General features: G+C 36.2%; 1 protein-coding gene across 1 annotated transcript in view; it reads left to right on the top strand.

Moving 5' to 3' along the window:
* CDC73 (cell division cycle 73) overlaps positions 1-16,241 on the top strand; it is an 81,158-nt gene that overhangs the window by 4,119 nt on the left and 60,798 nt on the right. The window contains exons 3-8 of the mRNA XM_031438359.2: positions 2,201-2,270; positions 3,995-4,057; positions 4,141-4,193; positions 6,086-6,174; positions 9,751-9,967; positions 13,790-13,888. Of these exons, the coding sequence (XP_031294219.2) occupies positions 2,201-2,270; positions 3,995-4,057; positions 4,141-4,193; positions 6,086-6,174; positions 9,751-9,967; positions 13,790-13,888 (591 nt within the window). The remainder of the gene's footprint in view (positions 1-2,200; positions 2,271-3,994; positions 4,058-4,140; positions 4,194-6,085; positions 6,175-9,750; positions 9,968-13,789; positions 13,889-16,241) is intronic.

The raw sequence follows: 16,241 nt of genomic DNA on the forward strand, positions 1-16,241 counted from the left end.
GACTATATGATCCTGTAACCACCTGTTTTCCCTGTACTCTGTTGTTGTTTGTTTACAATATAAAAGTGATATGGAAAATTGTGGTAATGACAGGATTCATTGAATTCATGGCCCAAAGATGCCTTGGTGCCTAAAGTATATGGTTTTATTTGTTTTGCTTACTTCTCTACAAGTTGCTAATATAGGAGATTAAAGGAAAATTACCCATTTTACCAAAACAGATACATTTCCCAGATTTAATTTCTTAATCTTTTCCTCCTGCTTATAAAGTTTATACATACTCAAGCATAAGGAAAGAAATATGTGATGTAGAAAGAGAAAACTGCCACTAACATTTTTTCTATAATCTTCTAAATTTTTTCCATGCTATAAAAATGCATACCTATTTTTTAATAATTTTATTTTTCCCTTTTAATTTTATTGAAGTATATCCAACATGCAATATTTTATTAGTTTCAGGTGCACCACATAGTGATTCAGCAGTTAAGTACATTGTGAGTTGATCACCACAGTAAGTCTGCTAATGGTCAGTTACCACACAGAGTTACTGTGGCACTGCTGACTCTTTAGTATGCTGTTCATTACATCTCCATGACTGACTTATTTTATGGCTGGAAGTTTGTACCTCGTAATCTCCTTCACCTATTTTGCCCAACCCCACCCCCCTTTGGCAACTACCAGTTTGTTCTGTGTATCTGTGAGTTAGTTCCTGTTTTGTTTTGTTTTTTAGTTTCCATATACAAAATCATATGGTATTTATCTTTCTCCATCTTTCTTACTTAGCATAATACCCTCTAGGTCCATCCGTGTTGTCCCAAATGGCAAGATTTTATTTTTGATATACACCATATCTTTATCCATTCATCCTTGGACATTTAGATTGCTTTGATATTTTGGCTGTTGTAAATAATGCTGCTGTGAACATAGAGATGCAGATGTCTTTTCAAATTAATGTTTTTGTTTTCTTCAGATAAATCTGAATCATACGGTAGTTCTTTTTTCAATTTTTTGAGGAACCTCTATAATTTTCCATAGTGGCTGTACCAGTTTACATTTCCACCAGCAATACATGAGGGTTCTGTTTTTTCCACGTCCTCATCCATGCTTGTCATTTATTTATTTACTTTTTGATGATAGCCGTGCTGACAGGTGTGAGGTGGCATCTTGTGTTTTTAATTTGCATCTTCCTGATGATGGGTGATGTTGGGTATCTTTTCATGTGTCTGTTTGCCATCTGTGTGTTTTCCTTTTTTTGATGTTGAGCTGTGTGAGTTCTTTACATATTTTGTATATTACTTCCTTATCAGGTATATTTCTGCAAGTATCTTCTCCCATTCAGTAGATTGTCATTTCATTTTGTTGATAGTTTCCTTCACTGTGCAAAAGCTTTTTAGTTTGGTGTAGTCTGTTTATTTATTTTTTTATTTTGCTGCCTTTGCCTGAGGAGACAGATCCAAAAAATATTGCTGAGACCCAAGTCAGAGAACTACTGCTTATGTTTTCTCCTAGGACTTTGTTTCTTTATTCTTACATTCAAGTCTTCAGTCCATTTTGAATTTATTTTTGGATATGGTGTAAGAAAGTGGTCCAGTTTGATTCTTTTGCACGTAGTTGCCTAGTTTTCCCAACATTATTTATTGAAGAGCCTGTCTTTTCCCCAGTGTACATGCTTGGAACACTATTTACTGTTAATTATGAAAATTTAGTCTTAGTGGCTAATTTACTTTATTTGAAAGAGTTTAAGTACAGTATTTTGAGAACGTCTGGTTTGGGTGTGAGAAAAGAAAGCACCCTGGAAACCTTGAATGAAATGAGCAAGCAGTGGGACTAGAAAGGTATTTACCCCGAAATGCAAATCATCATGAATAAAATAAAGAAATAAATACTTAGAGTAAACCAAGAGGGGAATAAAAGACTACAGCTGGTATTTTGAATAGGGATAGGATTACTCTTTTATTTCTAATGCTCATCTTTTGTATATCTTACTAGAATTTCAAGGATAGAGTAAATAAAAATTAATATGCTTAAATTTTCAAGATTTTTTTTAGGTTCTTTTAGTGTAGTTATCTTCTAATAACATGATTTTAAATACCTGTGATCAAGAAATGTTGGAATAAAATTCAGATATTACATGATGTTTGTCTTTACCAGGTTTCTTATAATTGTTGATTTGATACCTAATTTAAAATTTTGACTTTAGACTGAAAATATTCCTGTGGTTAGAAGACCTGACCGAAAAGATCTACTTGGATATCTTAACGGTGAAGCATGTGAGTAATTTTTGAATTGTTCTCACTCTTAAATAGACATTGTTTCTTTTTTTCACCCTGTGAGATAAGAATCAGTGGGAAGAGAATCTGTATTCCCACTAAAAAATTACCTCCCCTACAGCCATGTCCCTGTGCTCGCTTCTTTCCTGTCACAGTGAACGCACTGTCTACTCCTGAGACCAGTCCCCTTCCTCATGTATGGAGTCCGTCTCCTTTCACACTGTCAGAGACTCTGCCTTTGTAAATTTTTGCTTCTCTCTTGCATCCTGCATCATTCTGCATTATTCCCTTTAGAATACGTAAGGTAATATATCTCATTAAAAATTTCAACCCCCCCCACCTTCCTTCTCTCTACTGCTCCACTTATCTTCTTCTTTTTGTTACAAAATTCTTTGCAAGAGTTGTGTGGTATCGTGCTTCCTCTTTTCCCTGGTTCTCGGATCTCCTCCAACGTGACTTTCCTCACCATCTCGCTGAAATCACTCTTACAAGTTCAATACTGACTTAAGGATTGCTGATTGTTCTCTCCTATTTCACAGCTAACTTGATCTCTCAACAGCATTTGACACTGTTGGCTACTCACTCCTTTTGGAAGCTATTCTTCACTTGGCATTTGGGGCACCAGACTCTTGAGGTTCTCTTCCTACTCATTGTCCACCTCTTTTTTTTTTACTTGCTTCCTTGTTTTTAATGCGTTCCTGAGGTTCTGATTTACAGATTCATTGTCGGCATCTTCCCTTGGACATTCAGCAGGCATCTGAAATTGAATGTCTCTAAAACAGAGTGCCAATTCCTCCCTCCCTTCTCCCTGCAGAACTGAAACAGCAAGTCCATTCTCCCAGTGCTCCCACCTCAGTAACCAGTGTCCCATTCATGTAGCTGCTTAGGTCAAGAAATCAGAGATTTCTCTCCCATCTCACATCGATTCCATCAGCACGTCCTCTTTCTTTACCCTCAGAGGTATGGCAGCTTTGACCGCTGTCTCCCCGCCGCTCCATCCTCCCTCTTCAGACTGCGGCATGGCTCTCTAGGGGCCCTCACTGTTTCCTACGGTGTAGCCTCTGCTTCCCAGAGATGGACCTGTTTTTGAAAAAGCCTGTAAGCCTGGTCGTGTCCCTCCCCTGCTCAAGGCTATCCCGATTGAACCCATCACACTGAGAATAAGGCTCACACTCCTCACCCTGACCTCAGTGGTCCTGCGTCGGCCCGCGTCTCTGTGACCTGTCTCCTGCCAATCTTCTCTGCTCACAGAAGTCCAGTCTCGCTGGTGCTCCTGGCTTGCCTAACCTTGGAGCCTTTGCACTTGCTCTTCCCTCTGTTAAATTCTGTTTCTCTCCGTTGTCACATGGCTCACTTCTTACTACCTCCTTCGGAGCTGTGCTCGAGTGTTCCCTTGTATGCACACATTTGTGTGTTTACTCCCATGTACGCACACTTTATGTACATGTGATGCTGGAGTATGTTCTTTGAAGTTGATTTCAGTCAGATTATCTCAATTTATAAGCTAAATTGTCAAAAATAGTTTGTCCTCTTACAGACTTTCTAATATAGATTAATCTTTTATAATCAAATGCTTTTACAAACCTGCTTTAAAATTTTTTTAAGGGGAAATCACTATGTATAAAGTAAGAAATACAATAAATCTTGAGCATTCCACTTGTAATAAAATCCAATGTATCTATTCAAATATTTACCTTCTGACAGAAATCTTTTTAAATCTCCAGCAACATCGGCAAGTATTGACAGAAGCGCCCCTCTAGAAATAGGTCTTCAGAGATCTACTCAAGGTATGTCTTGTTGCATGTTTATGTTGAACTTTCATAAACCTATCCTCAAACTGTACCTTTATTTACTTCTTTTTTTCTTGCAGTTAAACGAGCTGCAGATGAAGTTTTGGCAGAAGCAAAAAAACCACGAATTGAGGTAATGAAACTTTATTTTAAAGGTGATTCATTTTTTTTTGGAGATTGGAATTGTGTAATAATAAGAACTTTTTGCTCATAATGGTCCTAAGAGCTTTTTTTCCTGGAAAAATAGTTATATTAGGATGAACAGTCCATCAGTAAATAGCTTGAGCTGTAGTTTAGCATCTCTTACGTACAAGCTATGTGGACAAATTACTCAATTTTCTTTACCTTTATATCATTATTGGTGAAGGTGTTGGACCAGATCAGTGGTCAGAAGACTTTTTCTGTAAAGGGCCACATGGTAGATACTTCTGGCTTTTTGGGCCTTGTGGTCCTTGTCCAGCTGCTCTGCTGCCACTGTTGTGTTAGCAGGCAGAGATGGACGGGCGAGGCTGTGTTCTCATAAAAAAATTTTACAGAACAGGTACCAGGCCAGACTTGGGCTTTGTGGTGGTGTTTGCCTTCCCCTGGAATAAGGAGGTCTGGGAGTTTGCTTTATTTGTTTACTTATTTACGTTTAATGGCAGTACTGGGGATTGAACCCAGGACCTTGTGCTGCTAAGCGTGCGCTCTACCACTGAACTGTCCCCTCCCCTTTGCGTCTCCCTTAAGAGCTGTGCACATCAAGTGCTCACCACAGGCACTTCCTAAAGCACTGACATACCGGCTTGCTTGCTTTCATGGTAGAATTTTATAGCCGCCAAATGAAGTGTTGGTGTTGGTAAATGAAGATAGTTCGTGTTAAAATTAAGCCACGTAAGAAATGTAGTTACTGTTGGAAAGAAAATTTGTTGACCAGCTAGTGTACTGCGTAAAACAGTTAAACCTAGGAATTTAAGTCGTATAATTACAGTATTATTCGTTTAAATTTGTAACAAGCCCCAGATCAGTTACATATAAAACCCTCTGAAAACGGAAGATTATGCATTAGAGGCACACTTAAAATCTGAGAAATGACTAAACTGGCTACATATCAGTTAACAATGTGGAAATAACATTTGTGGTCATCAATAGTATTAATGTTACTAGAAACTAAGTCTTCCCATTTCACATTTGTACAAAAATCAAATGTACATCTTGCTGCTACGTACACAGCAAAGCACCCACAATTAAGGACGGATAAGAAAGGTACCTGTTAAAGGGGCAGGGTTGGTTGGTAGGTACGTATGTTAGAACCATGGACAAGACTTGGTGCTAAGAAAATGTAGTTTTGAATAAGCACTCTCTGAGTCGCAGAACGTAGTGATAATGATGCTCATGGTTAGTGCTCTGTGCGTGGTGATAGTCATGTAACCCTCACCACCGCCTCCCAGAGTTAGCAGTGCTGTTGTGTCTGCTATGAGCTGGCAGGCTCAGAGAAAGGTGACGTGCTGAGGTTCACATAACCAGGGTTAGAGCCCAGCAGTCTGGCTCCTAGCCTCTCCACTATGCTGGGTACCAATTTTGTGGCAGTAAAATTGAAATTTTCCCCAACTCTCTTTGTATGAAAGGAGTCTGTGACCCACTATATTCAAAATGAGTGAATTTAGAGGTGCCACTTATTTGGAAAAAGCTGAAATCATGGTTTAATTGCTTGAGCAAATTGAATATAGCAGACATGCAGATTTGCTAGGATAATGGTAACTTTAACAATCAGCAAGAAATAGCATAATACAATTCTTTCCAGAGCATTTGTCAAGTCAAAATTAATTTAACACAGATAGCTGTATTACATAGACAGTTTTTAGTTCAGAAAATATATATTGAATACCTGCTAGGCACTATGCTCGGAGAAAGAAACCTTGGGATCTGGTTGAGAATCTAGGCTGCAGTTGTCTTTAAAATCAGTCTCCTAAGGAACTTGAGTAATATGTGTTAAGCCTTTATTACAAATGCATTTGTAAAATTCTAATGAGTGATTATTTTCAGGATGAAGAGTGTGTACGCCTTGATAAAGAGAGATTGGCTGCTCGTTTGGAGGGTCACAAAGAAGGAATTGTGCAGACTGAACAGATCAGGTAAGAACTTCTTTAGTAAAAGTAGGCAGTTGAGTGTCAGTGTAAGTTAAGTATATATGGAAAGAGGGATATTAACATGCTGTCTCTACATCGTGTGCTCCTCACTGCGCGCCTCTGTGCCCGAAGTTCAGACGAAGATGCCTGAGCGTGTTTAGTGTTGGGGGGGTTGGAAGCCTTTGTGTTGCTTGTGTTTTCTGGAAAGCCTTCTTGATTCTGTTATCATACTGATCTTTTCTTTTTTAAAAATTACTCCATAATCCAAGTCACTCATTTATCATGAAGTCTCTTGTTGGTTTATAGCAGTGGTCAGCAAATTTTTCTGTAAAGTACCGTGTGTTAAATATTTACTTTTAATATAATTATTGCTATGCTTAATTCTAGTTTATTATTTTGCTGCTATTTTCTGTTTGTCACTTCTATTCTTTCTACTTTTTTTGGACTTCTTTTGGATTAAATGGTATATACTGTAGTTCCTTTACATCTTTTCTTTTGGCTGGTTAGTTATAACTATTTTATTTTAGTGATTGCTGTGGGGTTTCTTCAGTGTGGGTGGTTTATAGCATCACAGTCCACCTTCAGTGTTGAATCGCTTCCCAGGTAGTGTGGGAACCTTAACAGTAGTGTTCTTCTGTCCCTCTCCTTTTGGCCTTTGTGGTACTGTTGTCATACGTCTTATATATAAACACCAGTGTACGTTGTTGGTATTCTTGTTTGAACTATTATCTTTTAAAGAGATTTAAATAGTAATTTTTGTATACCATTTTGTATACCATTTCCATGCCTCTTCATTTCCTGTTGTAGACCTGTGTGTACCCTTTTTTTCCTTCTGCTTGAAAGATTTAACATTTCTATTTGTACAAGTCTGCTGGTGATTAATTCTTTCAGCTTTTTTATTTCTGAAAAAGTTTATTTCCCCCTTTTTTTTTTTTTAGAAAAATTTTCACTGGGTGTAGAATTCTAAACTGCATGTTTTAAAGCACTTTAAAGATACTGTACCACTGCCCTCTTGATTACATTCTCTCTGGTTAGAAATCTGCTGTCATCCTTTTTGTTTTTTTAAAATGTGTCTTTTTTTCCCTCTGACTACTTTGAAAATTTTCTCTGTTGCTGGTTTCGAGCTGTTTAATTATTGCATGACTTGGGGGAGTTTTCTTCATTGTTCTTGTGCTTGAGGTACAATGAGCTTTTTGAGGGGATTTTTGGGTTCATAGTTTTCATTGAATTTAGAAAGTTTTTGGTATTGCTTCTTCAAATAATTTTTCTTTTTCCTTCTTTCTGGCCTGATTACTCACACTCTGCTTGAAGCTGTTCTAGCAGCTCACTCATGCTCTTTTCTTTTTTCGGATCCTTTTTTTCCTCTTTCTTCTCTTCTTTTGGCTTCTGTTTTCTGTTCATTTTTGATAAATTCTGTAATTCTGTAGTTTACTCATACATTACATTTTTAGTCTCCAACATTTTTTTATCTCTACAAATTGGTTAAATGTATGATCCATGTCTCTACTTGTTGAACATGTGAAACAGTTATATTAATTATTTTAATGTCTTTGTCTGCTAGTCCTGCATCTGTGGACTGGCAAACAGTTGTTTTTAATTTAGGTTTCTCCTCATTCTGGCTCATATTTTCCTATTAATTTATGCCTTATCATCTTTGGGTATCAGATATTTTGCATTTTACATCGTTGAGTGCTAGATACTTTTGTATTTTTCTAAATTTTCTTTAGTTTTGTTTTGGGACTTAATTAAATCACTCGGAAATAGATTGGTCTTTTTTGAGTCTTGATTTTAAGATTTGTTATTTGAACAGTGTTCAGTTAGGGTAGTTATTCCCCACTGATGCTGGGGCGAGACCATGCTGAGTACTCTACCTAATGCCCAGGAGTGTGAGGTTTTCAGTCTGATTGGTGGGAGCAGGTACTATTCCTTACCTGGTGTGAGACTGGGCGATACTTTCGCTAATGCTGTTGGATGGTTCTGTTCATAGTTTTAACTTCCGTGTGCTTATGTGCTAATCAGTATTCTTCTGCTGGAATACTTGGGCCTCATACGTATTTTTTTTTTAATTGCTGGAACTTCAGCATGTTCTTTTCTTTCTCTTGTTTTCAGTAGAGGTCCTGGGTTCAATCCCCAGGACCTTGTGCATGCTATGCATGTGCTCGACCAATGACCTATACCTCCCCCCACTGCTGGAAGGCTTGACAGGGACCTCTGTGTAGCTCTCTCCTCTCAGGCACTCTGGCCTGTGAGTTCCCAACACCTTGATCTTGCTGGAATCCCAGCTCCATTTTCTCAAATCAGGAAATTCACTAAATTTTGCCGGGGTTCGTTCCCTGTGCCATGTTGGAAGCTTTCAAGGCCATAAACTGTGGCCTTCATAGGGCTTCCCCCATTTAGTTTGATTTGTCAGAGATCACTGTCTTTCACTACTTGACCGAGTATTGAGTAAACTATTGTTCTGTATATTTGACTGGTTGTTTCAAGGCAGGAGGGTTAATCCAGTTCCTGTTACTTCATCTTGACTGGAAGTACAAGTCCAATGATGGAATGTCCAGTGCATATGTGATTATAATTTAGAAAAGCATTTGAATTTGGGTCAAGGTTTGCTGGTATTCTTTAGTTTTTAAGGGGAAGATGCCTAGTGTTAATGAGTGTTTAATAATGTTAAAATGAGTCAAATGCTAATGCACATTGAGCTCTGCTGTAAAGTTCCTTCATACCTAATGTAAATAAAGCATACTATATAATACTACCGTATTTAAACCTGCAGGAATTCCTGTCCTTTTTCCACATGTTGTTTAAACATATTTCAAGATTGCCATCTTGTGATTAGAGTAATAATCTTATCAACTGCTGTTAAGGTATCCAAACTCTTTTTCTTATTTTATACTGTGAAAAATGACACTAAGCTTAAGATTATTATCTTAAATCTATACTTTCATTGCTAAGTCTTTTTTTTTTTCCAAATAATTCTGAAGGCATAAGCTCTGTTTGTTATTTGAAAATGAAGTAAAGGAAGAAAAATAAAACGAAAATATCCTTTTATCTTCCAGACTTTAAAAGGAGTATATGTTTCTGTGGCATTTAAGAGCCTCTGTCACCTATAAAATTAATATGTCGTACTCTAAGGCATATAGGTTTGAAGCCTTGAAATAGATTTCAAGGAAAACTTAAACTTTGAATTCTTTACAGAATGAAATTTTTTTACTTCTCTTCCAAGGTGGTGCATGCACGTGCTCACATGTGTGTGTTTGTATAATTTGCATGGATGGGGGGGTTAGCATGTAATATATAAAAGGCCATACTAATGAATTCTTTTGGGAGAGGAAGAGATGAAAAAAAATGTGAAAATTTTTTTGCATTGCTCCTTCTAAGAAAAATTACTAGTTTGCTTATAGTGTAATATTTCTACATGGACTCTGTCTTACATAATTAGAAAATACCAAGTATGTCAGTTTTATATATAAGAACGAAATCTGCTACTTAAAGGGTTATTACCAGGAACTTATAAATGTAACCATTTATTTTATGATGTGCTTAAGAGATCCTTGCTGTGAGTATTAAAAAAGAAGTTGCTTTCAGGTCTTTGTCCGAAGCTATGTCAGTGGAAAAAATTGCCGCAATCAAAGCCAAAATTATGGCTAAGAAAAGATCTACCATCAAGACTGACTTAGATGATGACATCACTGCCCTAAAACAGAGGAGTTTTGTGGACGCTGAAGTAGACGTGACCCGGGACATTGTCAGCAGAGAGAGAGTGTGGAGGACGCGAACAACTATCTTACAGAGCACAGGAAAGGTAATTCAGATGTTTCACTTGTTCATTAGAGTGAGCATGTGCATTTACTCTGTGATTGAAACTTCCTAGTTGGAGGAGGGTTCAAGTGTATGTCTGAAAGATTGGTAGTACTGTAGATTTCTAGGTGGCCATACTCACCATTCCATCTGAGCATATGGTTGGTTGAGGGTCACCAAGGAAGCTGATGAAAAAGTCTGAATCAAAGTGCGAGTCTCTTGATTTCCACCTCACTCATAAATCCAAAGAGACGCCCAGTTTTCTTCTTGATGAGATTTTTGCTTAAACCTAGTGAACAGGGAATGACGGCAAGTCTCTGGTCATTAATAGCATTATTAATTTTTTCCTCACAAAGTAGAGAAATTATGAAAATCAGTCACCACACGTTTATAGAGTGTATTTTACATTATATTCTGTTGTGTGGCTGTAGCAATGTTGTTTATTCCTTATTAATGGAGGTGTTCTGTTTTTTTCCTGTGCGATTGTGTACTTTCTTCCTTCCCTTTCTCCTCTTCCTCCTCCTCCTCCCTGCCCTTCCTATTCGTGATTACAGACAGTTGAATTAGAAAATATCCTTGTACATAGACCTTTGTACATTTATGTGTATATAGCAAAAGGATTAATTCCTAGAAGTGAATTGCTGATTAAAGGAGGTAGTGTGCTTTAATTTTTGAAAGAGAAAAGTTGGAAGATACTGGAGATTCAGCATCTTAGTAGATCTCCAAAAGGGTTCCCTCGATTCTGTCTCACTTACTTGCTTTTGTATGTCTTTTCCTTCCCTGCCTCCCAGTCTTCCCTTAAATGCTAATGCTTCACTGATGTGTACTTGTTCTCAGTTGATTTGATGAGAAGGTTTATAGAAGTTGTGAGATTACTGACGAAAGTGAACGAAACATTGGTGCACGCAGACTGGTTTTGTTTGCAGATTTTTTTGGATTCTGGCCTTAAGTTTATTGTACCATATTAGTAAGAATAAAAGTACTAGAAAAGAGTTTTTGAAGGAAAGAACTTTTTTTCTTTTGTGCTTGGACTTGTTTTACAAAGTACTTGAGGTCAAGAGTCAGAATCCTTCTCCAAAGCTTAGAACTATAGAGAAATCAGAGAACATAAGTAGATTTTCATTTTTGTATTTAAAATAAAGTGGTCTGTAGATACTTATTTTTACTGTCTAATATGCTTAATAGATGCATATGTTACTTACGTTGTTCTGCCAGTGTTCATTGTAATTTTTGAAATGACAATTTTCTTTGGACTCTAGGTGGCAGGATTGTACCACTGTTTCAGAACTTAGTGTTCTATAAAATAAGTGTTGCTGGCACCAATGTCTAATTTAAAAAATAAGTTAATACTTGAAGAACTGTTTGATAGCTAGGTTTGCTTCTATGAGTGTTAACATTTAAAAAAATAAAAAACAACTATTTTGATAGTCTTTCTGTATACTGTTTTCATCTTCCAAACTCTAAAAAACCTTTTAGATACTCATAGCCCTAAAAAGCATTGTGATTTTAGACAGATCTTCATTATTCCCAGGTTTCAGGGCTTTCTTATTTTCTGGATCACGAGATAGGTTCAGGATTCCATAAGAAATAAAAATATATACTCATATAGTTATATTACCATTGCAAGCACCCCATGTAAGGCAACCTCATATTATAGTGTCATTAAAAACACACTTTTAAACTTACATAAGCTAGTGTATATTCACTGTTGAAAAACTGATAAGAGATCATTAAAAGAAGAAGAATAATCGCTTGTAATTACGCCACACAAAAACAGCTAGTAACATTTTGATTGATTCTTCTAGAGTTTGTTTCTCTCATTGTAGTACTTTATTATTTTTAAAGTAGTAAAATTTGATTTTCATAATTTTAACAATTTTCATGATAGAATTAAGACTTTATTTGTATTTGTCACTTTGTTGATGTTGCACTGCTGGTGCAAAAGTAGTGGCTGCTTACCTGCTGGCATCTTGGCATGAATCAGAGCATTGGCACCAAACTTTGCAAGTAACCATTTTATTTCTGACCCACTAATGATGTCCTTGGTGAAATTTTAAAATTTATTAAAACTTGACCTTTTTGTAAACATCTTTCTAGTATCTTCTATGATGAAATCAGGCCATACAGAGCACTTCTGCACACCAGAATGTGACGGTTGTCTCCACGAACAGCACTTGGACATTGTTTAAGTTGCATGCTGACTCAGCTGCTTTTACACACAAAACCATTTTTCAAAAATTTGAATAGCTGTGTTATTCAGACTTGTGTATTTGGCAGACATTTTTTAGAAAATGAGAGAAAAAAAGCCTATAACTTCAAGAAAATAGCTGACAATATTTGTTGCCAATAATAAAATGAGAGCTTTCATGAGAAAGTTAGAATTTGGGAGATTTCTTTTCTCTACTGTGACTGTCATAGTTTCCTAAATTTTCCATAGTGCCACTCTTGTCTTTCCTTCTTGTGCATTTTGGAAGATAGTTTTTTGTAAAAATTATTTTTTTCATGGAATAAGTTTTTTTCCCTTTTTGAAGAAATTAATATTTTTAAAATATCTCAGTTTAAATTTCTAATGTGATAAATATTGTAATCTATGTAAACTAAAAGTCTTTGGGGGGTGCCATAATTTTCAAGAGTGGGAAGTGGTTGTGAGACACTTATTTGCTGTGCATAAAGAATTATGGGAACTGCTAAGGCTCTAACTGGAGCAGTGGTGAAAGCTGTGTTTCAGGCTGTCTGCCCTTTTGTGTATGTGCTTATTTGTGTAATATTTATTTAACATCTTCAAGCCAGGCAAGTGGTAGGCCCTGACTAGAGAGGTGTTGATCCTGGCTTTAATAGAGATTGTGTTCTTTAACAGAAGACAGAAAACTAAATAAGCAGTAATTGTGGCACAGGACGTTATGGGGATGCTGCTGCTAGGGCGGGTGGCTCACTTGGTCAAGAGCAAAGGGGATGATACCGGAAGAGTAAAAAGTAGTGAGGTGGGACAGGTGGTCCAAGCCAAGGGAACAGGGCTCTCAGTCGTCCAGAGAAGAGAAGTCATGTTGCATTTGAGGTTCATGAGGGCAGGGACCAAGTTCCTCTTGGTCATCTTTGTATCAGAGTGCCAAGCAAGGTGTTTGGCTTATAGTAGCACATATTGCATAAAATGATAAGTGATTGACAAGTAAAATTTGAAGAGTCCCAGAGAAACTGAGGGAGAGCCTCAGATGGAAAAAGAATATTTCATGAAGGAAGGAAGTAGTCAGATGAGTCAGCTTTGTTCAGTGTTGCTAAGATTGTTCACGCAAAAGTTCATTAAGTTAAATTTTTGAAAATGCTTTCCAACTTGCAAAACTTTGAAAACTGCATATTCACTCTTAACAAACAATATCTCAAAACTTTGACCATCTCATAAATTATAGCAGTCTGAAATTAGAACTGGAATTTATTTTACCTAGGAGAGAATATAGTAGTTGATTTCTTTCAGAAGAATTAATTTCTTTTAGAATAAGCCCCATTGGCAACAAATCCGCCACAATTTAATTGTTTTAAGGGCTAACCTGTTTCCTGCTAAAATATTTAAATAAATAGAGAATATGAATGAATTTATAGCCAGTTATGCACTTTAAGTAAAATGAATAACACTGAATTTATGATAATTGGTCTTTGGATGAATTTCCTAGTAGTAGTCGATTTTTACTTATCTGTGTAATAATTAATTTTTAATGATACAACAGGGAAGAATTGATAGAAAAAAACTTAGTCTGAAATTGCTTATTAAGTAAACTTACTGAATATTTTTATTTTAAGTGGACTTATTAATTAAAATCTATTTCTGTTTCAGAATTTTTCCAAGAACATTTTTGCAATTCTTCAGTCAGTAAAAGCCAGAGAAGAAGGGCGTGCACCTGAACAGCGACCAGCCCCAAATGCAGCACCTGTGGTAGGGATGTTTTGCTGTTTATGTAGTAATTTTAATGAAAGTGATTATTCAGTATTGTGACTGTGAAAGCATCTTAAAGTGTTTATTTGCTTATTTAATTTTTTGAGTTGAAGTATAGTTGACATACAATAGTATATTAGTTTCAGGTATACAACATAGTGATTCAACATTTCTATATATCACAGATTGATCATAACCATAGATCTGGTAACCACTTGTCACTGTACAAAGTTACTGCGATATTATTGACAATATTCCTTATGCTGTATGTTACATCCCTGTGACTTAATTATTTTGTAACCAGAAGTCGGTACTCCTTAATCCCTTTTACCTGTTTTGCCCTAACACGCCCAGCCCCTTTGATGAGCACCAGTTTGTTCTCTGTATCTGTGAGTCTGTTTCTGTTTTGTTTGGTTCATTCGTTTTCTTTTTTAGATTCCACTATAATTGAAATCGTATGGTATTTGTCATTTTCTCTCTGACTAGGCTGGGTTTCTGTCCCTCCTTCCCATCTTGTTGTAGCCTTTTCTTTATGTTCTAATTGTAGAAAGCCTGTTCTCCTGGCCTTCAGATTGTTCTCAGAGACAGTTGTCCTGTGTGTGGTCATAGTCTTGGTGTGTTCATGGGAGAAAGTGAGCTCAGGGTCTTCCTACTTCACTGTCTTGATCTGGGACCTTAAAGTTTTCAAATCAGTAGGTTTTGAACATTTTGCTGCTTCAGTGTATCGGAAGGATATAAAAACCCTCCCCGCCATTAAAAGTGACTTCAGCGGTGATTCTTAACTGGAGGTATACCTGGGTTATCTGAAAAGGATTAATAAGGAAAAGTCTTCTGAGTAATTAGGTAAACCATAGCTGGCCTATTTATTCATTGTTGTTTGGGAGCATCATTAATCATTGTTAAAAATAGAAATGTCTGCTACCTTTCACTTTGGGGCTCTTTTTGAAATGATTGGTATCTGTGTGTTTTGTTTCTCCTGATCACAGGCCATTTGGTCCTTTCATTGTGCCTTAGTTCTAGCACTTAGTGAGGTTTGATGGCCTCACTCTCTGAGGAGCTACTTGGGACCCTCCCAAAGTAAATTTCATGCACAATGTATAGCCTGTATTTAAGCGCACACATGCCCTCCAATTTTGTTGAAAATTCTTCCAGCCAGTTTCATAAGATTCAGCAAAGGAAAAATAATATACAAGTAAAATCTTTTTTATTTTATATAGAATTTTTTAAAAGTCTATCAAAATTTGTAGAGCACTAATACAGTCTTTGCAAGAACTAATAGTTTTAGTTTTTCATGAAATCTTGGTATTTAACCTTTCAGGTGTAGTGAATTTTTTGCTGATATTTAGGTAAATATTTCAGGTGACTTTCTAGCAAGTATTTAAGTGTCTCCTATTTGTCAGACAGTGTGCTGACAAGGAGACACAGGAATGAAGAGGCCCACAGTCGTGCTGCCTCTGAGGTTGTAGTCTAGTGGGGCTTAAAGATGAGTGAGAAAGCTGGTGGGGCAAGTGTTGCCATGGTAAAACATAGCGTGCTTGTAATTGTGAATTGGTTGACGTCTTGAATAGCAATTGGTAGGATGCATATTAAATCTTAAAGCAGTTCAATCATTATCTTCGTGACTGTGAATATTCTGTGTTTCCATAATAGTTAAAATACTTGAAAATGTTAATGTTTGGCATTTGACTACAGAGGTGTACACCTAGTGACAGTCTTGAATAAGTGTGTTTCATTTGTTATAATAATTGGTGTAGCATCCCATTGTAATAAAATGAAGATTATGTCAGTCTTTATGAATACTGTGAATTTCCCAAGCAGTTTTGGGACTATTCCTTGGATATGCTTTTTTAGATTCTTGCAGACTGAGTTTTATTTATTTATTTATTGAGATATAGTCAGTTTACAATGATGTGTCTATTTTCTGGTGTAGAGCACAATTCTTCAGTCATACATGAATATACATATATTCGTTTTCATATTCTTTTTTAGCATAAGCTACTGTAAGATATTGAATATATTTCCCTGTGCTATACAGTATAAACTTGTTAATCTATTTTGTATATACTATTCAGTATGAGTCTTAGATAAAGTATTTGTGAATTAAGGTATACATCATTAGATTTGCATATTTTTCTAAGTATTTTTAAAAAATAACACCTTTGTTAATTTCAGTCTTACACTGTACATTTATAAAAGACAATCTTTTGTCATTGTTTTATTTAATTTAAGGATTAATAATTTGGAGAATTCAGTTAAAAGACTGCAAAGTGTCTGCTCAGTAAACTTTGAATTAAAAGATTTCTTTTTGTCAAAGAAAAACAATTCATGATTGGAGGGAGTTTTATTAATTTGT

Source organism: Camelus dromedarius, chromosome 21, assembly GCF_036321535.1.
Source record: "Camelus dromedarius isolate mCamDro1 chromosome 21, mCamDro1.pat, whole genome shotgun sequence".
Lineage (NCBI taxonomy): Eukaryota > Metazoa > Chordata > Mammalia > Artiodactyla > Camelidae > Camelus > Camelus dromedarius.